This window comes from Sabethes cyaneus, chromosome 2, assembly GCF_943734655.1.
Source record: "Sabethes cyaneus chromosome 2, idSabCyanKW18_F2, whole genome shotgun sequence".
NCBI lineage: Eukaryota > Metazoa > Arthropoda > Insecta > Diptera > Culicidae > Sabethes > Sabethes cyaneus.
This window is the reverse complement of record NC_071354.1, coordinates 115638245-115663080: the sequence shown is the minus strand read 5'-3', so window position 1 is coordinate 115663080 and position 24836 is coordinate 115638245. Positions and strand designations below refer to the sequence as shown.

General features: G+C 40.2%; 1 protein-coding gene across 1 annotated transcript in view; it reads left to right on the top strand.

The window, feature by feature from the left end:
• LOC128733514 (unconventional myosin-XVIIIa) overlaps nt 1–24836 on the top strand; it is a 657582-nt gene that overhangs the window by 550805 nt on the left and 81941 nt on the right. Inside the window, exons 15-17 of the mRNA XM_053827159.1 lie at nt 15221–15403; nt 15485–16638; nt 16702–16836. Coding sequence (XP_053683134.1) covers nt 15221–15403; nt 15485–16638; nt 16702–16836 — 1472 coding nt within the window. The remainder of the gene's footprint in view (nt 1–15220; nt 15404–15484; nt 16639–16701; nt 16837–24836) is intronic.

Here is a 24836-nt window from a genome sequence, read left to right as displayed (position 1 = left end):
TAACTATTTGACTAGCGAAGTATATGCACAAACAATCTCCAACACAGATCAGACAGCAAATTGTAAGCGAAGCCAATTATGTTGGCCAGAACGCACTTGGCGTAAAACCCATAAGGGGAATTGGGCAGGACTACTATACTGTTCCCACGAAACGCAAGGGACAAAAAAGATCGACCGTACCAGAGCCCCGCATGGCACAGTAGGGGTAAGATGCCCAAAGCACTCCGTTCGCGACTGGCATGTTTTCACCCCTCCAGCCATTCAGTCATCGGCACGGAGTTAGACCTTGACTTAGGGGCTCCTGATTTGCCGACTCCCGGCAGGATCAGGTCCCGTGGTTCAATCTTTGCCCAAACGTACAATTCGGCACCAACCGCCAAAGGGCGTAACTGCAGATTGTGTAAAACAGACCGATTAAGAGTCTCTCTCTCTCTCTCTCTCTGTGCTAAGCCAGCTGAGAAAATAACTCTCTCCCGGTGTGCCCACACTCCGCAGCCGCGCCCTTCGAAAAACCTGCGCCGAACTGCATGATTAGGTAGCCGGAAACCACATGGCGAGTGTTCCACCTTTTCTGTCTGCATACGACAACCAAGGTTGCGTACCACCAGGTGCGCAACTTTGGCTACCGTACCCCAGCCGGCACCTCGTGGAGGTAGAGATAGGAGTTAGAAAACAGAGGTGATATATTTGTACATGTTCACTCATTTGCCAGCCAGCTCATTTGTATACTATTTGTATGGGAGCCCCCTCATAAAGAGGGGAGGGGTCTCAATTCACCATAGAAAAAAATTTTGCCTTCTGAAACCTACACATGCCAAATTTGGTTCCATGATTAGTTTTCTAGTTTTGAGGAAATTTATATTTCATTTGTATAGGAGCCCCCCCTTCTTACGCCCTCCTTAAAATTAATCTCTTACCCCCCCATAAAATTACCGGTCGTTTTATCTATCCAACGATATATAAGTTGTTCAGTTTCGTTCAGTAGTTTAGTAGGGTATTGTCGTTATTGTCGGGCCACTGTTATGGTCGGGCCGTCACGATTTTACAGTTTTAGTAACTCATGATATCTATGATACAATCATTGTAAAACTTCTTACTGTGATAGCTAACTTTTCACAATATTGTGACTATCAATCGTGTATTCAAAACATCCGTACTGAATTCAGTGACTAAATCTTACAAAAAAAAGTTTTCCAGGCGCAATGAACTTTTTTTCAAGAAATGATTCATGAAATGCAATTATCGAGATAAATTTTGAAAATGTATGAAGTGTGTTATGCTGCACACGAAGACTATAAAAAAATCCCCTCCAGTAAGGTGTTTGGGAAGGCTAAGGTGAAATACTAGAAAAGCGCAATTTGTACAGCTTCGGCCACATGAGTAGTCATGGTTGGGCCACCGTTATTTTAAGCGCAGAAGCGCAATAATCGCTTGAGAATGTCAATCACGTAAAATCTGATGAAATAAGGCAAAATTAATACAATAAAAACCTAGATTTTTGTTGGTTTTTTCATTCTAGTTGTACACTTCGGAAAAGGCGATTGTAGTAATATAGATTTTACAAGATCGCCAAAATTTCGCAAAAATGCTATTAAAAATAGGGTATTTGTACCTATATGAGCCGTTATTCACGGAATTCATTCTTTTCATGTCTCTATATAGAATTTCAATAAGCATGTCTTAGATTTTCTGCGGTGGCCTTTTGTCTTCACGTAAATGCCTATAAATTTTTTATTTTTCAAGCAATAAGTTCAAAGCTTTCCGGAAATATACCTTATTCTTAGACCTTTGCAACGATGTATTTAGATTGCCAAAAGTCCTTTTGAAACGAAAGTTATGCGCGAATTCCAAAACGTGGCCCAACCACGACGACACTCCCCTAGTTATTAGCATTTGAAATCTTTCATTCAAACGTTACTCTTCTATTTTCGTTTTCACAACGTGCTTCCCAGTCGCAGTATAGTAAACAAAGACGTAGTCCTACGTCAAAAAATTCCTGCCTCCAAAACCTCCCACATGCCAAATTTGGTTCCATTTGCTTGATTAGTTCTCTAGTTATGCAGAAATTTGTTTTTCATTTGTATGGGAGCTCCTCCCCCTCTTAGGGGGAGAGGGGTCCTAACTATCATAAGAACCTTCCCCGTCCCCAAAAACCTTTACATGCAAATTTTCACGCCGATTGGTTTAGTAGTTTTTGATTCTATAAGGAACATCCCGACAGACAAGTCCATTTTTATCGGTACCCAAGCAACACAGCTTGTTATAGAGTAGTATAACATTACATACATCAGAACTTCTCTATTACCAGAAAAGCGTGAAGAATTGAAGTCTAATGAAACAACAATTGAAAGAATTATGTATCAGGTTTGTTCATACCATTTTAAAACGTTATTATAGCATAAGCTACAACTTGTTCTAGTAGTTTAAATTTAGTTATGGAGACATAATAAAAACTTCGTGTTGACATGTTGACAAAAACAAACATTATTCATTTGAAATGAGCTGCCAAATAAATTCATGTTATCACAAAACAACTCAAAACCTTAATAATAACGACACATGTTTTCAAACTACGTTAATAGTACTCTTAAACGACTACTTTCCATGAAGATTGTTTTCTAACTTGTTTTGTGTGTTACTTGGGTATAGACTAGCTGACACGACAAACTTCTTATTGCCACAAATCAAACTGTGTTGTACATAAATCGTGAATCTCGGATGACCTTAGTCACAATCTCGAGTTTTGCAAGTTTCTGAGGAGCTCACCCATGAGCTTTTAATATACAAATTTTCCTCACAGTAAAGTAGAAAACAACTCTCCCCATTGCTTAGTCTGATAAAATAAAGCGGATAGCATTTAGATATTCGCCATCATTACAAACCATTTCACCGAACACCATTTTGCGGAACACCAATTCTTGGTTGACCATAGCACGGAATATAGAGTTTCGCAGAATACCATTTCGCGAAAAACCTTACATGGGATGTACCATTTCACGGAAAATCTTTTCGTGGAAAATACTATTTCGCAGGGGTGACCCAACTGAAGGAAAGTAAAAGAGGTCAGTAGATCTAGGAAAATAAATCAACCTAGTTAGAGGTGATCTCTACGGGTGCCTTGCTTGATTTGCTCTGGAGTTATGAGGAAATTTGTGTTTCATTTGTATGGAAGCCCCCCCCCCCTCTTATTGGGGGGAGGGGTCTCTAACCATCCTAAGAACCTTCCCTGGCTCCAAAAACCCCTACATCCAAATTTTCACGCCGATCGGTTCAGTAGTTTTCGATTCTATAAGGAACATACCGACGGACAGACAGACAGAAATCCATTTTTATTTATTTATTTTTATTTATTTATTTATTTATTTATTTCGTCAACCGATGTAGACTAGTATAATGCATATACAGTTTCTTATATAGAAGTCTTATAATTAGATGGTGATTAAAAAGTGTTCTTATTCCTTTGTTTCGTTATCTACGCGTTATGATTACGTATTGAATTAAAGTGATGTTTAAGTCTATGCCGAGACATTGTAAAGTCAATGGTTTCGCAGTATTGATTGTACGCTGCCATCATACGATTTAGTGGACCGAATTTTGCATAATTAGTACGATAATGGCTTATGGCAAATAAATTTCGATTACGAAGTTGCCGGGTAGGTGTATAAAAGTTCAGTTTTGATAAAAGTGTTGCTGAGTCAATACGGTGCGAAACGATATCGTTTACAAATGAGACCATTGCATAAATACGACGCTCTTTTAATGATTGTATATTTATAAGCATGCAGCGTGCTTCGTATGATGGAAGAGGAAATGCTGTCCAACCTAATTTACGAAGAGCATATAAGAGAAATTGTTTTTGTACTGATTCTATTCTTCCTTCGTGCGTGATTGAAAAAGGAGACCATGCAATGCTGCAGTATTCCAGTATTGACCTCACATAAGCAATATATAGTGTTTTGATGGTGTATGGATCTGAAAAATTATAGCTAAAGCGTTTAATAAAACCTAGCATGTTGTTTGCTCTGTGTATTATTGTGTTATAATGGTCTATGAAAGTTAATTTGGAGTCGAAGATAATTCCTAAATCCCTAACTTTTTCACATTTTTCTACTATTTGATTTCCTAATATGATTGATATTTCCGGTGTAATTCTTTTTCTGCTAAATGATATAAGGTTGCACTTTTTTACATTAAGTTCTAATAAGCTTTTTTTACACCATATGTAGAATATGTGTATTTCGTTCTGGAATACATTGATGTCTTCTTCATTTCTTATTTCCAAAAAGAGCTTCATATCGTCGGCATATATTAGCACTTTAAGTTCCTTGAGAATGAAGGAAATGTCGTTTACATACAAGATAAAAAGAAGAGGTCCCAAATGAGAGCCTTGAGGAACACCAGAAGTGACTTGAATTGGATTCGAGGTCTTTCCGTTAAATTTAATTATTTGTTGGCGATTAGTTAAATACGATTCAAGCCATTTCAGGAGCCCTGGCTCAATTCCAATTTTTTGCAATTTGAAAAGCAGCATTGGTATGTCAATGCGATCAAATGCCTTGCTAAAGTCCGTATAGAGTGCTTCTACATGGTTTCCATTATCCATTGCATTCAGTGAGTGGTCTATGAATTCCAGTAAATTTGTCGTAGTCGAACGTCCTTTGAAGAAACCGTGTTGCATTTCTGTAATTCTGTTTTTAATTTGAAGGAATAGTTTTTCATTGATAATAGCTTCAAAAAGTTTTGGAATGCAAGAGATAATAGCAATACCACGATAATTACGTACGTCAGATTTCCGGCCTGATTTAAAGATAGGCACCAGAAATGAGCTTTTCCATATTTTTGGAAAGATTCCGGATTTTAGTGATAAGTTAAAAAGCCAAAACAGAGGAGCAGTGAACTCTATTGCAAGATTTTTTATGAATACTGGAGGGATTCCGTCAGGCCCAGGACCTTTTGAGGCATCCACATTTTTCAAAGCCTGCAAAATATCCTGAGCCTGAAGTTGGTTAACGCCAATATCCATTGAAGAATCCGGAAAAAATGCAAAATAGTCGCGGTCGCGATCTTCTTCAGAAAATGTTGTATAGATTTCTTGAAAAAATTTTGCAAAAAGCTTACAAATATTTTCCGAGCTATCCCCAACATTTTCATCAAGATGCATTATGGATGGAAAATTGTCAGATTTTAGTTTAGTTTTCACGTAATTAAAGAAGTTTTTAGGACTGGACTTTATTTCAAGTTCAATTTTTGAATTGTACTCTTCAAACGCATTGCTGATTGCAAAATTTAGCTGGTTGCATACGTCCAAATATCTTGCTAAATTTTCAGTACTGGCATGTTTTTTATAATTTTTATGTGCCTTTTGTTTGCGATTTTTCAAGTTCTTAATCTTACTGTTATACCAGACTGGACTTTTTGTATTTTTGTGACGTCTTCTTTTCTTTAACGGTATGTTCTGTATCATTACTTCTAATAAAATTTTATAGAATGTGTCTACAGCAACTTCGACATTTTCTTCATTCTTGAGAATAAGTTGCCAATTAACACAGTTTAATCTACGTCTAATGTTTTCATAGTTTGCCTTTTCGTATTCAAAAACTTCTTCGAACTCGCAATCGTTGGGTCTATGGTATTTGTGTATAAATAAAGAATATTCAATTGCTGTGTGAAACGCCTCATTTTTCCATAGTGGATTTAATGATTCAGTCACACAGAAGTCTTCATAAATGTTCGTAAGCAAAAAATCTAGATAGCAATTTTGTTGGTTTTTAATATGGTTAATTTGGTTCAGCCCCAAATTGGCAGTTTTGTCGAAAATAAACTGCAGTGTTTCATTCTCCCCAACGATTGGGAGTAAGATGCATTCATTTTCAGAGTCTGGAATGAAGTCAGCATGGCGTTGATTGAAGTCTCCATAAATGTGAACTTTAACCTCGGGAGGCAGTTGTGATAGAATGTGTTCGGCAATTTGGAAAATGCTTCGTAAGTTGTTTTATGAGCTTGGTCTGGAGGAAAATACACCGAGGCGAATACATGTGTTTCTCCTGCTAAATGTGATTTTACCCAGACATGCTCGAATTCTTTAAATTTTGTTGTCGTTATAATTTCGGAATTGAAATTAGACGACAAAGCTATGAGGACTCCGCCACCCGACTTTTTTTGAGACTCAAGAAAATTTCTGTCGTCTCTGAATACGTTAAAGGCACTTCCAAAAATTTCTTCACTTTTTACGCTTTCATTCCAGCTTGTCTCAGTTGCCAGAATAACAGAAAAGGATGAGCTATGTAAATTTTTATAAATTTCCTTCATTTTAGCTGGACTTTTCATGCGATTGAAATTTTGACAATAAATCAAAATTTCAGTCACATTCTGTTTTAGTGAAGAAGTTGACGGAAGAGGGTCGGTTGAAGAAATACTTAAATTAGTTACCTCTTTCTCATCGAAAGGAGTCGTTACTTCCGAAAATTCTGGTTGGTGCTTCGGACCGGATGGCTAAATTTATCGGCGCTTTCCCTCGCACGTTGCAGGTACTGGATTCTCTGATTGTTGAGATGCCGTCGATAACCTTCCAAGTCGTCAGATGCTGCCTGTTTCGGTACACCAAATTCCTCATGTACCTCGAAAAAGATTTTCTGCAGGTCCTGCGCAGAGACCGGTAGTCCTTCTGAAGCCAAATTCATTTGTATGCTCGTGTTCGTCATACCTTCGTAGCAGAACGTCGGTTCCTTGTCGTGCATGTATGCCAGGTAAAGACGAATGAGATACATAATTTTCGGATCTCGCAGTCGCGCTTTCAGGAAACGTCCGTCTCCGCCAGCTGATTGTTGCGTTAAGCTGACGATAGGTGGACGCATCGGGTCGGGTGTCCAGGTAGATGTTGAGTGCGATGATGACGTTGACGGTGTTGACGCAGTGCTATTTCCCGCTGGTGGTGATTCAATTCTATTGTGTTTTGTCTGGTGGCCCGTGTGGTAGGGGTTTAGAATTTCACCCTTTTGAAAGTCAATAAACTTTGGCACTGAAAGTCCTGCAATTGGGTGGTCCGTAGTTGATGGTGGACCAGCAAATTGTACTTTCACTGTGGCCAGTAGCTGTTTGTCCGAAGCATTCGTACGGGTTTGTTTATCGATTCTATGATTGCCATTTATATTGTTCTTAGTTTTGATGCGCTGTTGTTTACTGCGTTTTCTGCTACGTCTGGCTTTTTCCGCAGCTCTTTCCTGAAGCCTACGAGTCCGTTGTTTGGCGTCATACATCGACCAGTTCTGCATCCAGCGCCATTTATTGCCCAAAAATCGCCATCCTGGAGATGAATGGTCAGTCTTAGGTTGTAGATTTTCATTATTTGCTGATGAAGCTTCTGCTAATTCTTCCTGTAATGTCTTCTGTGGCGGCGAAACAGCTGTTGCATTCGTTTCAACAGCAGACACAGCTGTTGAGACCAATTTTACCTCGTCCAGAATTTCGCGAAGGGTTGACTCGCAATTATATTGAGGTAATGATGTGTCGGCTCTTTCCATCGATAGAGCCATGTCGGTTGTCAGGCTTGATAGCCGTTCGTCCAAATATTTTTTTATTTTTTGTGACATCATTGAGTTTGCTTCGTTGATGCCAGTTATGGTCGTGTGCGCTTGTGAGTCACACGACTGAATGTGCTGACTGACCGCGTTGCACATTTTGTTGTTATTTGTGTTTATTGCTGCCAATGTTACTTTAACGTCGCTGAGCAGGTGTTCGATGCTATCGAAAAGTTCCGATACCAGGCAGAATTTCTTTAAGTCAGCAGCAACACGATGGTTAGCGTCGGTCTGTGAGGTAATGGCCTCTATGAGCTGCTCCTGTTGATGAAGCAGCTTCCTCACGTCGGCTTCCTTCCGTAGTATTTCCTGGCAATCGGCGCACATAGGCACCATGAAAGCCGTGATAAAATGCTCACGCTGCCGCTGCACTCCGATGCATGCTGCATGATATTGTTTGTTACAATATTCGCACTTCCATAGGAAGCGGTCGTCACTGATACCACACGATTTAACTCCGCACGGCATGATTGATGATAAAAACGCGCGATTAAAACACAAAATTATTCACTATGTTATTGTTAAAAACGCTTACGCGACGGTTTAAGCGGTAAAATAAAAATTTAAAATTATGAAGAGCGCGCGCAGCAGCGATTCGAAAACGCGTGCGTCCGGTGTGACTGCCACTTGGCGAAAAAATCAGAGGGGTTGTGTACAAGACACGACCGCATATATAGGTGACGCAGGACTACGTAAGTCTCTTTGTAGTGATAGTAACATGTATTCATGCTTGTAATCATTCGATTCTTCATGTATACATGCTATATGCAACATATATACATGCTGCATGCGTTATATGTAACATTTATCAAAGTAGTAACATTGCATACGTTGAATTCTCAAAAGATTGTGCATTTGAAAACAATTTAACAAAATCAAGAACACAAACTATTGCTTTCCTGCTACCTTACTGAAATTAAAGATTGTTTTTATTACCCATCGTTGAAGAGATTTTACCAATTCAATCTTATTTTATCAACAGCACATCTTTTCACTATACTTCTAATGAAACGGCAAGCATGCGTATTCATACAGAGTCCTATTATAACCGAACACTACAGCTGTAGCACATTTTTCCAACACAGATATCAAATTCGCCGAGGTTAAATCGTGTCGCAGTAAATATTTTGCGATCTGTTGGGACAACGAACTTGTGTCGTTTTTTCTGGCACACTTCCCTAACACAGACATCAAATTGGACTAGGTTTAATCGCGTTCGTAAGAAATCTGTTGGCACGAGGAGGCTTTGTCACTCTTTCTGGCGTACTTCTCATGCAAGGACATCAAAATGGTCTAGGTTTAACCGCGGTGTTAAGAAATCTTGTTGAAATGAGGAAACATGGTCACTTGTTTTGGCTTACTTCCCAAGCACAGATATCAAATTTGTATAGGTTTAGATCAATGCAAAGAATCTTCCAACCAATCACGAAGCGAGAATTCTGGTAAAACATAGGTTTATTATTTTTCAATAGTTCAACATCAAGAATTGATACTTTTCTTCATTTTGGTCAATTCTTAGAAGATTTTCCGATCGATTGGTGTAAGAATATTGAAAATCTATTGGAAAACCGTTGAGCTATTAGCGCTCAAAACCTTTCATTTTTCGTGACGCTCGCATTTTTCGATTTTTTGGAATGACACCCTATCTCAAAACTTGCCGTAAGACGTAGTCCTACGTCAAAAAATTTTTATAGGTATAGATTAAATACACATGCCTATTGATGTTGGTAAATGGTTGGCTAATGCGTAAAACAGACCCCATTGTGATCCCTAGCCTCTTATCTAGCAACCCCTACCCCTACCTTTGGTTGTTAGAGTCAAAAGGATCGTAGCAACTGTCCCTGTAATTGTCCTCCACTCTAACAGCTGGCTGCGAAGTCTGTCGTATACAAACAGAAGGTCAAGTTTCGATAACGGAATGTAGCAAGGCACAAATCTTCCACATGATTGTGAGGAACGTGCTGCTCGAGCCAAAGATGCTGATAGGTTTTGCTTACCCCTACCTCCACGTGGTACCAGCCGGAATACGAGAAACCTTAGCGGAGATCGAGTAACCAACCCCGGTGGAAACTAAGGTCGTATACCAACAGGGAAGGAGGCACAGTGTGTCTCGACAATGCAAGATGGCAGCCCCATCACGAGACTCGGTAGCGTAAGCCCTAGTACGGCTACCTGTCTAAACCTAAAAAAACTAACAAGAGTCAAGAAATATCTTCTCGGAATATTCGGCATGGACCAAGGCGACGAAATCAGGACATGGAATGGAGACTTGGTACCTGGAACTGCAGATCGCTAAATTTCGTTGGTGGCGATAGGGTGCTGCTCGATCAGCTAGAACCCCGAAAACCCGATTTTTTCAGAGTGGTGGAGCGACCAACGAGCAGGGAATGGGCGTAGTATTGGGAAAAGTGCAGGATCGCGTAATGGACTGGAAAGCAATCAGCGAGAGGATGTGAGTGTTGAGGATAAAAGGCCGTTTCTTCAACTACACCATCATAAATGCGCATTGTCCACACGAAGGCAGACCCGAAGAAGGGCTCTGAGCGCAGCTGGAGGCAACGTACGACAGCTGCTCACCACGGGATATCAAGATCGTCATCGGGGATATGGACGCCCAAATCGGCAGGGAAGCAATGTATAGACCGTTGATCGGGCCCTATAGCCTGCACCGACACGAACGATAACGTCCAGCGATGCATCAACTTTGCGGCTTCCCGAGTCTTGGTGATCAAAAGCACCTTCTTTCCCCACAAAGATATCCACAAGGCCACCTGGAGATCACCTGACCAACGAACCTCGGACCAAATCGACCATATTCTCATCGAGGGTCGGTTTTTTTTCGAACATCACCAACGTACGCTCCCTACGGAGTGCGGATATTGACTCAGACCACAACTAGTAGCAGTACATGTGCGCTCAAAACTATCGACGGTTTATACCTCGCTTTGTCGCGAGGTCGCCCTCCTCGACTAAACATTTGGCAACTAGGCAACCCGCGAACTGCCGAAAACTACGCGCGCGTACTGGATGAAGCTCTGCCTTCCTCTGAAGAGCTAGATGCTTCGACCCTCGAAAACGGATGGAGTAGGATACGCTCGGCCGTCAACGAGGCCGCAACCGCGGTGCTAGGTGTGGAAACCTCGAGTGCGCGAAATGATTGGTTTGACGAGGAATGCCAAGAAGCGATAAAGAGGAAATAAAGTGCTTGGGAAAACTATCTGAGAATATCCACGAGAGAGAAATTGGCCAAGTATCGACGAGCGAGGAATGAGTTAACCACGGTCCTGAAGAAGAAAAAGCGCCAGAAGGAGAACAGAGATCGTGAGGAGCTTGAACAACTATTCCAGGCTAATGACACCCGCAAGTTTTACGAGAAGGTGAACCAAACTAGCAAGACTCACACACCAAAACCTGAAATGTGTAGGGACGAGGAAGGAGATTTAATCACAAACGAGCGCGAGGTGGTCGACAGGTGGAAGCAGTTCTTTGATAAGCATTTCAACGGCGATATAACAGCAGGAGACGCAATGGAAGTTAACATCGGAGTACCTACAAACGACAACAGCGTACCGGCTCTCGATCTCGAAGAGATCCGACGAGAAATCGGTCTGCTGAAGAATAATAGAGTCGCCAGAAAGGACCGACTCCCGGCAGAACTCTACAAAAATGGCCAAGAACCGCTAGCAACGGCATTTCACTGGCTGATTCCAAGGATTTGGGAAGAAGACAAACTACCGGAGGAGTAGATGGAAGGCGTAGTCTGTCTCATCTACAAACAGAAAAACAAGGGTCCATGCCTAGTGGCATGGGTGCAGGCTTGACGTAGGACTACGAATGTAGAGCAATTCGTCTTCCAATGTCAAAGCCGGTGATTTCTGTACGAATTTCATATAATAGATTCCCTAGTTGCGCAGTAACGGAAGGTTTACTCGCGCTATTGTATTTTGTACAACGCCTGTGAACCGTTGACTTTATCTCGGTATATCTCGGGAATCCAGCAATAAATAAAATTACTGCTTTTAGTAAAGTTGATCCGCAGACAAAGATCTTCCAAATGGTGGAAAAAGTTCCATAAGTTTTTCACCAAGTGGCATTTTTTCCATGTGTGGACTCATCACTGCGACCAGTATCGTTGATCTATTGTGGTATCGCCCGGGGGTATGCTGTATGACCTGCACTGCATTTCTTTTAGCTATAATCGCTATTAAATGAGCGATATGCTTATTAAATTTTATGCGTGCTTGTGCGTATTGGGGTTTACCCTTCCTTCAAAGCTTGATCTACTTTACCCACATATTCCTCGCTGCCAGTACTATCCCATATTATAGCCGTCCCTGGCGAGGACTCATTCGTACCTCTGACCAGTACACTAAACTGTAGGAGGGACATTTGCACTATCAAGAGGCGTCAGAGGCGTAAATGGAGGAGCCTTAGAATAAACCCATGCTAAAGTCACTTGACATCGAATGGCTTGATTCTACTAAGATTCGAACCCACGGCCATTCGCTTGTCAAAGCAGACTCGATAACCTTGTGACTACGGAGCCCCCCACCATGGCATTAGTATTCGAGTGAATTCTGTTACGCTTTAGCATGCCTATAAATCGGAGTTGGCGCGAGTAACGAAAGGTAAAGGATTGTGTTCTTACATGTAAGAAATTCATAATTTCAACTCTTCAGCTAATTTAAATTGTGGACCTGAAAAGGTCCGTTTGTTAATCTCGAATTCTCAAATTTCTGACTCGTGGTGTCCATTGTCTACTTTCGCCCATCAGATAGGTTATTGGTATGTGGATTAATGGTGGGAATACTGTTTATCGGACAAACGCTACTGGTAGGATCTGTAATCAAGATAGACTTTTATGTTTATGATGTTATGAGTCGCAACCTAGCTGCTTGCCGATGTGCCGCCAACGAAAGCCGGTGACCGACTGATCGAGGCAAAGGCAAACAATGTTTCAAATACAACCTTTAAAATTATGCCACGGATGTGACACGAAAGCTGCCTGTCCGATGTCAACCTTCCAAACATTAGTGCATGCATAAATTTGGTACACTGTCATTTTCTTGGCAGTATTTTATTTTCTCACTAATCTTTTGTATAACAAAAATAGTTAGTGGAGTACTTTAAGCTTAAGTAACATTAGTAAAACCAGAATTTACAGGAACTGCAATAATTGGTGGGTCCCGGCTGCTTGCCGATATGTGATGTGTCGCCAACGCCAACGAAAGCCGCTGATCGAATGACGTGACGATCTGACGATGCGCAATAAAAAGCATAGCAGCCACATATCGTTCGCTGGCGGATGAGTCGATGGATTCTTCGGTTTGTTGGCGTCTCGTTTGGTGTTCGTTGCCTTATCCGGAGAAGCAGCAACAGGTGAAGCCCAATAATTTTCGTTCGGATTGTATAGGGCATAAGTTAAATACAATCATAAGGAAGATTAACCCATAGCTCATCTCGTATATATTTCTGTCATCCGTGCTAGGGAAGCACTGACGTGGGAAGGCAAAAAAATGAAAATAATGAAATATTAAATATTCGACTCATATTTTCTCAATTATTAAACGTCTGTTAGGGAAACATGTAATCTACTGTGTTGTCATGGATTTTTTTTAAATTTCGAATCGATTGATACCAATATCTCTAGAATCTATTGACGGATGACTGAGTTATAAGTGTGCAAACTATAACCACTTTTCGTTATATGTTCCCTTTTCGTTTTTCTAAAGTGCACCCCAATATAGAAATCAAAGAATTAGTCCTACTTCAAAAGGGCGACCGGCTAGACTGCTGTAACTACCGCGGCATTACGCTGGTCAACGCCGCCTACAAGGTGCTCTCCCAGATTTTGTTGCGTCGTCCATCCCCAATAGCAAGAGAATTCGTAGGGCAGTATCAGGCGGGCTTTATTGGGACCCGTGCTACTACGGATCAAATTTTTACTCTCCGACAAATTCTTCAGAAATATCGAGAGTACAACGTGCCCACGCATCATATTTTCGCGGATTTCAGAGCAGCATACGATACCGTTGAACGCGAACAGCTATGGAAAATACTGCACGAGTACGGTTTTCTGGACAAACTGACGCGGCTGATCAAAGCTGCTGTGGTACGAATGATGTGCTACGTGCTCGTTTCGGGGACACTCTCAAGTCCTTTCGAATCGCGCAGAGGGTTACGGCAAGGGGATGTATTGTCCTGTATGTTATTCAATATCGCTATTGAAGGTGTGATCCGGCGTGCGGGCATCGAAACGAGAGGAACGATCTTCAGCAAAAGTAGCCAACTCCTAGCCTTTGCAGACGACTTCGACATCATTACTAGAAACCGTGGGACGGCGGAGGCAATCTACGCCAGACTAAAAACGGAGGCTAGGGGGATAGGGTTACAAATTAATGCGTTGAAAACCAAATATATGGTAGGAAGAGGCTCCCGAGAAAGTAGCGTTTACCTCCCACAGACAGTGACTATTGACGGCGATGAACTGGTAGTGGTTGATGTATTCTTATATTTGCGATCTCTGGTCACCGCCGACAATAATACGAGTAAGGAGATCCAACGACGCATTCAAGCTGGAAATCGAGCCTTCTTTTCCCTTCGCAAGACGTTTCGATCAAGGAGTATACGCCGCCGCACAAAGCTGACGATGTACAAAACGCTAATCAGACCGGTAGTCCTCTACGGACTTGAGACCAGAGATGCCAGAAGTGTCTCTTCACTTGAAGACACTTGAAAACATGTCTTTACCATACAATTTAAATGAGCGGGAGATTCTGGAAACCCGGTAGAAGACAAATGAAGACATTTTTTCTCGATTCGTGAAGACCTTTCAAAAATTCACCTGGTAACCCTGCTTGAGACAGCAACATTACTTATGGAAGACATACGTGCACTTGTCGTTTTTGAACAAAAGGTGTTGCGGACTATTTTTGGCGGAGTACAAACGAAAAGCGGTGGCGGAGACGTATGAATCACGAGCTACAGGCACTGCTTGGAGAGATTCCCATCATACACCTGGCGAAAGTTGAAATACCATGGTGGGCCGGCTACGTCGCAAGGAGGCCGGACGAATATGTAGTGAAATCCGTTTTCTTCAAGAACTCATCGGCACCAGGAATAGAGGGGCTCAATGTGCTAGATGGCTCGACCACGTTGAAGCAGACTTACAAGTGTCGTGACGCGCAACGAATTGGCGACGAGTAGCCCAGGACCGAATACAATGGAGAGGAATTCTTGATACGGCAAGAGCCACCCCGGCTCTCGGCTGAATAAGTAAGTAAGTAAGTAAGCCTATTGATGAAAACTAATACTTTTACATAGTTAAATTATGTTCGAAGACTATCTCAATTCCATCTCAAATAACAAATAAAATGGTATAACAAAGTTTCCTTTTACCAACAGATGGATTGAGGTCAGTCCCGGTGTAGTGGTTGGCATTCACGCCTCTCACGCCGTGGACCCAGGGTCACATCCCAACTCCGCAGAAATCACGAATGACCCACGCTGTTAAAGTGACTATAATAAAAAAATAAAACGTGGATTAAATTGGGGTTTTCCAACGTTTTGAGCTGGAAATGCTTCTATAATTTTTCTGTAACAAACTTTCAGAGTTTACATCAACAAATCTTTTTGTTTTCTAGGATGTTCGTCTTGAGCTTGAACTGAAAGAAGAAAAATACAATGCTCTACAGCAGGAATTGGAAGAAATGTTCGGTGGTGGCAGCGAAGAAGAGATGGCTCAGCTAAAACGCCAAAAGCTCGAGCTTGATCGCCATTGTAAAGAACAAGAGGACGAGTTGGACGAAATGGCGGGACAGATACAGGCAAGTTATTAAACATGTGTTAATAGAACTGTTTGTAATGTAATTAAATCGTGTTATAAATGTTGTCCTTAAACCTTCCAGCTGCTTGAGCAATCTAAGTTACGATTAGAAATGTCACTGGAAACAATTCGAAAAGAAACTCGGAAAGAGTCCCAACAGCGAGACGACGAATTAGAAGAAATTCGTGGGAGTACGTATAAAAAAATTAGAGCTCTGGAATGCCAATTGGAACAAGAACATGAAGAACGCACTCTATTGCTTAGAGAAAAACATGAACTAGAGCGACGCGTTGATAATCTTGAGGAACAACGACGTGCTGAAAGAGCAACTGAAGAAGCCGCCAGTCAAAAGCTCAAACGTGATGTTAGAAAATATAAAGCCTTATTGCGTGATGCACAAAATCAACTTGAACGAACTAGAACTGATTCTGTGAGCAAGGCGCTTATTCGACAATTGCGGAACCAACTAGAAGATGCAGAATCTGCACGTTCTACTGCTATAAAATGCAGGCAGATCGCAGAAGCAGAATTAAGAGAGACTCAATTAATGTTAGAAGAAGCTCAACGTATAAGATATGATGCTGAAGAAAAAGCTTTGGCAGCTCAGCGAGATCGGGCGGAATTACAGGGCCAGTTTGATGAAAATGAGGAAGAACTGTCAGAGTTAATGAAAAAATATAGTTCTGTTGTCAAACAATTAAGCTCAGAACAAGCAAAGTTGGCAGATTATGAGATTAAAACATCTGAGCTTGAGTCAGAAAAAAAAAAGTTTAAAGACCAAATAGCGGAGTTGACTAGTCGACTCGAAAACGTAGAAATCATTGGTGAATCATCATCTAGTATACAACATAAGCGACTTGAGTTACGTAACAGAGAGTTAGAATCCCGATTAGAGTTGGAACAAGCTAATCGAGCTCGAACGGAAGTACAGTTGCAACGACACAAAGATTCTTTAGAAAAATTGCAACAAGAGGTTAATCAAACTCGGAACAAAGAAGTGAATGCGCAAGATGCACTTAAAAAAGCGCAGAAAATCATACGAGAGCTTCAGGAACAGCTACACATCACCTCTAATAAGGAACAAGAAACTTTATCAAAACGAAAAGATCTTGAGAAAAAGCTTGAATCTATTGAAGCGGAAGCTTTTTCGGCCCGTGCTGATCTTCGATTAGCACTTCAACGCATAGCGGATTTGCAACAAGCTATGGAAGAAGGTGATTCGTATCATACAGATAGGTAAGTATATTTTAAAATATGGAAATTTCAACGCTTTTTAATGTATCTTTTCGATAAAAACAGCGATAGTTCGGATGAATCTTACAATGACGTGAAATATCGTAGTCCAAGCAACATATCTCTGAGAGAAACATCTGGATCACCCAATGGCAGTAGTGAAATATTATGCATTCGTGAAGAAACAATAAATTCACCAAGGTGTGTTAGGTAACTGTAGGGTAAGGTGGGGTAAAACGGATCACGGGGTAAGATGCGTTAGTTGCATTAACATGAAAATTTAAACCCAAGCCAACGAATTTTTCATATTTGTTTATTTGTTTATTAATTAAAAGTCAATGGATTTTTCTATCCTACTGACTACTTAAAAACTAATAGCCAGAGCTCTAAATCGGGCTTTTAATACGTTGCGGCTGACGTCAAAGTCGAAGTAGGACACAAAACGGTTGAAGTTCCGTTGTAAGCCGGTTATAGTACCGAAAGTACTGCAGTTGGTTCTCCGGTGCGGTATATGCAAGAAGGAATTGTTCCGCGTTAAGCGAGACCTAGTTACTAGTCTTCCTAGAATCCAAGGACAGTCAATCCGGGATGTCAGAACATCTGATACGAAGACGGCTCTAGTTACGTCCCGACGTGTTTGCAGGGTGTCCAAGTTGATTAATCTGCAGCGCTGTTCGTAGCTTGGTAGCCGGAACGGTAACGGTTCCATGGTAACCTACGGAGGGCAAAGCGGATAAACCTTCGCTGCACCGACTCTATTCGACTACACCGTTTTGGTAATACGGGTTCCATACGGGTGCGCAATACTCGAGGTTGGAGCGAACCAACGCACAGAAGAGTGATTTAAAACAATAAATATCGTTGAAGTTTTTGGCGATATGCATGATGAATCCCAGGTTTCTGCAGGCCTTGTCGACAACGAATGAAACATGTTGTTTGAAAGTTAATTTAGAGTCCACCAGTACCCCAAGATCCTTGACGCAATCTACACGGCGTAAGGGTACGCTTGATAATCGGTAATCGAATATTATAGGGTTCAGCTTTCTCGAGAAAGTTATCACTTCACATTTGTCGGGGTTTAGTACCAAGCGATTGTGTTTGCACCATCCAGCGAATATCAACAGTTGCTCCTGGAGTGCAAGAGTGTCCGATGAATCGTTAACTTTCGAAAAGAGTTTCAGGTCGTCGGCGAACACACACCGAGGACCTTTGAGCATTAAGTTAACGTCGTTGAAATAAATAAGAAAGACCAACGGTCCGAGATGGCTACCTTGTGGGACTCCAGAAAAAGCGGTGAAAGCCGGTGAGGTGAAGCCATTGATAGACACGTTGATAGGACGGTTTGTCAGATTTAAACCACTAAAGCAGTGGCCCTCCAATGCCCAGCTTGTCCAGTTTTGCAACGGCGATTTGATGATTTAGCTCGTCGATGGCGGCAGAGAGGTCAGTGTAGATAACGTCCGTCTGGGATCGGTCATCAAAGCAATCCGTTACGTACGTAGTGAGCGTTAGTTCATTGGTAGACGTTGAGCGCTTCGGCATGAATCCGTGTTGCTCATCAGCGATGTATTGTTGCACGAACGAGGAAATTGGTACGATCACAACGAGCTCGAAGAGTTTCGATAATGGACATAAGGCAGAGATACATCTCTAGTTGTCTATGTTTCGTTTGTTCCCCTTCTTATGAACTGGAAACATGTAAGCAGATTTCCAAGCAGAAGGAAATATGCCTGAGCAGGAGTTAAATAGACGTCGGATTGGAGCAGCCAAGGCATCAATGCAGTTCTTTAAAAATATTGAAGGTACGCCATCCGGTCCACTAGAAGTTGAGCTTTTCAACTTCAAAGCGGCCTGCTTGATCATAGAATCATCAATAGACAGCTTAGTGAGAGAATCGCTGAGATTTGGAACGCTGACTAAAGCAGTCGATACTTCTGTTTCGGACGGCCTTTCATCGACAAAGACGCTGGAGAATTTCTGCGAGAACAGTTGACAAACCGTATCCAATTTAGTCGCAGTGTCGCTTCCAAGGAACATGGCTGATGGAAGACCGTCATCTTTCCGTTGTGCACTAACATATTTCCAGAACGATTGTGGGTTACGCTTCAGTCTACGCTCAACGTTGTTTAAGTATTTGCGGAAGCAGTGTCGGCTTAACTTTTTGTAGCGCTTGTTGAGAGCCTGATAGTGGTTTCGCAGAGATTGGGTTTTATACCTTGAAAACCTCCTCAAGGCAGCCTTTCTTTCAGATTTAAGGCGACGACGTAGCGTGGCGTTTATCCAAGGCAAGGCGGTAAAATATTTGCTTATCATAATACATAACCGCTTAAATCCCATCAAAGTGTACAAATTATTCATAGATTATTTCCTGAAACAATATCACTCCATAAAGAGTAATTCCAGCTCAAAACGCTGAAAAAAGGCAATTTTTGACTCGATTATTTTTGATTGGAATGAAATTTTCCTGATGTGTTAGGTATCACGCAAGAACTCATTTTCCACTAAACTTGATTTTTTCGTCAAGAGTAACTTTTCAAAAGGGCGTATTTAGAAATGAGATTTTTTTTTTCAAAACTTCATATCTTGAAAACTACTTATTTGATCAAAATGGCATCGAAGGAAAAGTTGTAGGAAATTAAATGTATTTTTCGAAAAACATAACACTGAAAGAAAAAACTTCAAAACCATGAAAAAATTATAAAATGTCAATTATCTCAAAACTATCCCCTCCGATTTGCATAATTTTTTTTAAAAGATAGCTTAAATTATGCCCTAAAATCTGGTAAAGAGCTATCGATGGACACGATTTCGGATTTTTTTTAAATCTGAAATTTCAAAAATATCCAAATTTTGCAGTTTTAGGTAAAACTTAAACAAAATCAAATTTTATGCACCATTTTGAACAAATTATGTCATATAAACTTTTTTCTTAGGCCCAGCCGTTCTTAGGTTATTGCAAATTTAAAATCTGAAAAGAAAAAACCATGACAAAAATCATAAAATGTCAATTATCTCGAGAACGGCTGGGTTTAAAAAAAAGTTTATGTAAATTTGTTCAAAATTATGCGTTGAATTTAATTTTGTTTAAGTTTTACAAAAAAAATAAAATTTGGATTTTTTTTGAAAAATTTGTCTAACTTCAAAATTTTTTTTTAAAAAAATCCGAAATCGTGTCCATCGAATCCAAGTCCATAGCTCTTCACCAGATTTTAGGACATAATTTAAGCTACCTTAAAAGAAAATATGCAAATCGGAGGGGATAGTTTTGAGATAAGTGACATTTTATAATTTTTATCATGATTTTGACAAGTTTTTTCTTTCTGTGTAATTTTTTTCTAAAAATACACTTGATTTCGTACAACTTTTCCTTTGACGCCATTTTGATCAAATAAGTAATTTTTAATATATGATATTTTGAAAAAAAGTAGTAACTTATTACTTACTTATTCACCCGAGAGCCGGGGTGGCTCTTGCCGTGTCAAGAATTCCTCTCCATTGTACTCGATCCTGGGCTACTCGTCGCCAATTCGTTACGCGTTTCGACACACGCAAGTCAGCTTCAATCTGGTCGAGCCAACGAGCACGTTGAGCCCCTCTATTCCTGGTGCCGGTGGGGTTCTTGAAGAGAACTGATTTCACTACACAGTCGTCCGGCATCTTTGCGACGTGGCCGTAGTCTCATTTCTAAATACGCCTTTTTGTAAAGGTTTTTTTGTTTGATTATAGTCACTTTAACACTTTAAGGTCATTCGTGACTTCTGCGGGGTTGAGATTTGAACCCGGGTCCTCGGCGTGAATGCTAACCAATACACTGGGACTGACCCTTTTTGTAAAGTTACTCTTGACGAAAAAAATCAAGTTTAGTGGAAAATGCGTTCTTGCGTGGTATGCAACACATTAGCAAAATTGCATTCCAATCAAAAATAGTCGAGTCAAATCGTTTTGCTAGTTGAGCTGGAATTGCTCTAAAACAGCTTTATAACCCCAAATTCTAGTTGAAAATTGTCATGTACAATATAGGAAATAATCCTGAAATATATAAGCAATCCAAATAAGAAACATGTAAAACTAATTTTTCGTGATCGTCTAAACTACTAACTTATCACCGGGCTGTGATTATCACATTGAATAAATAAAATAATACGATTGTCTACGGTAACCATCCGCCAACAGCGGGGGCTGCTAGTGCACTGAACTGATTGCAGTTTATGTCTTTGCCTTTTATACACTTGTGGCTTCGGCTAAACAATAGAAGCTGGCTGCGGTAGATGGTTTGGGATAGGGTGTCCTTTTCAATTAATCAAAAAAATGAGAGCGTCCCGAAAATATTAAAGATTTTGAAAGCTAATAGCTCTGCCTATTATTATGGATGGATTTTCATGGTTTAGATACCGATCGAATCATAATAGATGTAGCAATTATATTATGACTTTTTCTCAATTACTAATTAGTGGAATTTAATGAAAAGTTTCACAGTTAACAGTTAAACATCCGTGAATCACATAATACTCCCATTTTCTATGGAGTCTCCAATATAAATGGGACTGTTATGCGATTCACGACAGTAAATACACCATCTATTTACTGTGATTTCGATTACTTTATTTCTAGAAAAAAATTAGAGGAGTTGTGTACAAGACACGACCGCATATATAGGTGACGCAGGACTACGTAAGTCTCTTTGTAGTGATAGTAGCATGTATTCATGCTTGTAATCATTCCATTCTACATGCTATATGCAACATATATACATGCTACATGCGTTGTATGTAACATTTATCAAAGTAGTAACATTGCATACGTTCAATTCTCAAAAGATTGTGCATTTGAAAACAATTTAACAAAATCAAGAACACAAACTATTGCTTTCCTGCTACCTTACTTAAATTAAAGATTGTTTTTATTATCCATGGTTTCCCACGTTGAAGGGATTTTACCAATTCAATCCTATTTTATCAACAGCACATCTTTTCACTACACTTCTAATGAAACGACAAGCATGCGTATTTATACAGAGTCGTATTATAACCGAACAGCACAGTGTACAGCTCTAACACAGACATCAAATTGGACTAGGTTTAATCGCGTTCGTAAAAAATCTGTTGGCACGAGGGAGCTTTGTTACTCTCTCTGGCGTACTTCCCAAGCAAGGACATCAAAATAGTCTAGGTCGAACCGTGGTGTTAAGAAATCTTGTTGAAATGAGGGAACTTGGTCACTTGTTTTGGCTTACTTCCCAAGCACAGATATCAAATTGGTATAGGTTTAGATCATCGTAAAGAATCTTCCAACCAATCACGAAGCGAGAATTCTGGTACAACATAGGTTCATTATTTTCAATTTTTCAATAGTTCATCATCAAGAATCCATTTGGGTTCATTTGGGTCAATTCTTAGAAGATTTTCTGATTGATTAGTGTAAGAATATTGAAAATCGATTAGAAACCCGCTGAGCTATTAGCGCTCAAAACCTTTCATTTTTCGTGACGCTCGCATTTTTCGATTTTTTGGAATGACACCCTATCTCAAAGCTTGCCGTAAGACGTAGTCCTACGTCAAAAAGTAACAAAACCTCCTCGTCCCAACAGGACGAAGATTGTTTACGATACGACATTCAAACTTACTTACTTACTTATTTAATTGGCCTAACGTCTTACGACAAGGCCTGCGCAGTATAATTTCTCCATCTGTTTCGGTCCATGGCAACTGATCTCCAGTTCCGCGGGCACCCAGTGCTCGCCAGATCGCGCTCCACCTGGTCTTACCACCTCGCTCGCTGTGCCCCTCTTCGTCTTGTTCCTACCGGATTCGATGCGAAAACTATTTTTACAGGATAGTTGTCCGGCATTCTAACAACATGTCCTGCCCAACGTAACCGTCCAGCTTTAACCACTTTCTGAATACTTGATTCGCCGTAGAGACGCGCGAGCTCGTGGTTCATTCTTCGCCTCCATACACCATTCTCTTGCACTCCGCCAAAGATGGTTTCTAGCACCCGCCGTTCTAAAACTCCGAGTGCTCGTAGGTCCTCTTCTAGCAGTGTCCACGTTTCACGCCCGTAGAGGACAACCGTTAGCGTTTTGTACAGTGTGCACTTTGTACGGAGGCTCAGATTGTTCGACCACAAATGTTTGGGGAGTCCGTAGTAGGCCCTACTTCTGATGATAATACGCCTTTTAATCTCACGGCTGGTGTTGTTGTCCTCTGTTGCCAGTGAGCCAAGGTATACGAACTTGTCGACTACCTCGAACTCATCCCCGTCGATTAGCACGGTACAGCCCAAGCCGGCCCTGTCGCGCTCGGTCCCGCCCGCCTGCATATACTTCGTTTTAGACGAATTTATCTTCAATCAAATCTTCTCTGCTTCGCGTTTTAGTCTGGTGTGCTGATCTTCCACTGCCTCAAATGTTCTGCCGACAGCATCCACGTCGTCAGTAAAGCAGATAAATTGACTGGATTTATTGAAAATCGTGCTCCGTATTTCGATCGCCGCTCGTCTTATAACACCTTCAAACGCAATTTATTTATTTATTTATTTATTTACATATATATATATATATATATATATATATATATATATATATATATATATATATATATATAATAATCCGTATTCTCTTTGTACTCAAAAATACCTTTAAAACGGTGCCTAAAGAATGAAGATAAGTTAAGTAGAACCTAAGTTACAAGTGATTGAAGCTTGCGTTGTAACGTCACGGCGGGCAGCCGAACGGATTCAAAACAAGTGCGACATAAGTAATAGCATCAAAACCTATGTCTTAAGGTAATAGTTGCATAATAGTTGCTTCAGGAAAGTTTCTTCATTTAAAAAGCACTTTCTAGTGATGAAAAAACATTTGGCCATTAGGGTGTCCCTAAGCAGATACAAAAATTATTTTCTCTTTTTCAAGTCAGAAATGATTGCTGTCTACAGAAAATTTGTAGAAAAACTAATTTCAAGAAATTTCGTTGATAGCTGAAGGTTTCTATTTCTTACATGAAAGAAGTTATAGAGCCAAACTCTTAGGGACACCTTTAAAAATAGTTTTTTTTTCGATCTATCTCTTTAATAACACTTCGTACGCCTTTTAGATGTTCTAAGAAATTGGTAATCGAATTAAATTACACATTTTCGTCGAAAATAGTAGAGATCTATCTTTTTTCCTTTAGGAGCTATCCCTTGTTTCTTTTATTTCTACATGTTCACCTACGGTTGCCTTCATAATAACTTCATAATAATTTTTAGATTTTGCACAGTGTTCTACCCTAAGTTGTACATGGTGGTATACAGCATAAATTGACTCACAAAAAACAAGTGAGTTTAGCTGCTCATAGCTGCTCTCCCCCGAGATACACCCCCTTGAATAGTACATGTAAAAAAAACCCGAATTAATCCACCTAGCGGCGTGACCTAGCCTTTCTACTGCCACAATAATCACTATTTAATTTCTCAGGAACATCTCTAATTAACTTGACTATATTTTGAAATATCCGTTCTGTATTCCTCAAAATTCTTATTTGCCAGTCAAATTCACAACGTATTGCGTACAATAATTATATTTTCTTTCCTTGGGTGCAGAAATACTTGTAAGCGTCATTTATGTTACTTGATGAACATATTATTTAGTTTTATAACATTTACGTGATTTATAGAAACATAATGTAAACACAAAAGATAATTTTTGCAGACTTGAATGAATATATATATAGACAGCCTTAACATTCAGGCCTTAGAGCCACATACGAAACTTGTTTTGAATTGACAATATGAAATATGTGTTCATAGCAGATTTTTTGATATTTTGATATTAATACCATGCGCTCAAAAGTTAGCATCTTTGGAAAACAAGAGTTCAGAAAAATTATTATCATATTTCGATTTTGAAGAAAAAGGATATCTACAACAAAATGGTTGATCTCAAAATTTTACTATTAGTTTGCTTGGCTTCAATTTTGCAATATATCTGAATTAGAAAAAATAACTGAATAGAGCATTAGATATAAAAAAAGAGAAATGGAAATATTTCTTAGCTGACGCTCCTTCAGATAATTATTTTTGCATGAAAATCAAAACTTAAGCTTCTTTTGAATGTACTTTCATGAAAAGATAGTCATTAGCTTGATCGCATCGTTTGTACAATGTATCCCGTTAGAGGGTTAGGAAAACAAGATGAGGTCGAATAGTGCAAAAGCTGTGCCATA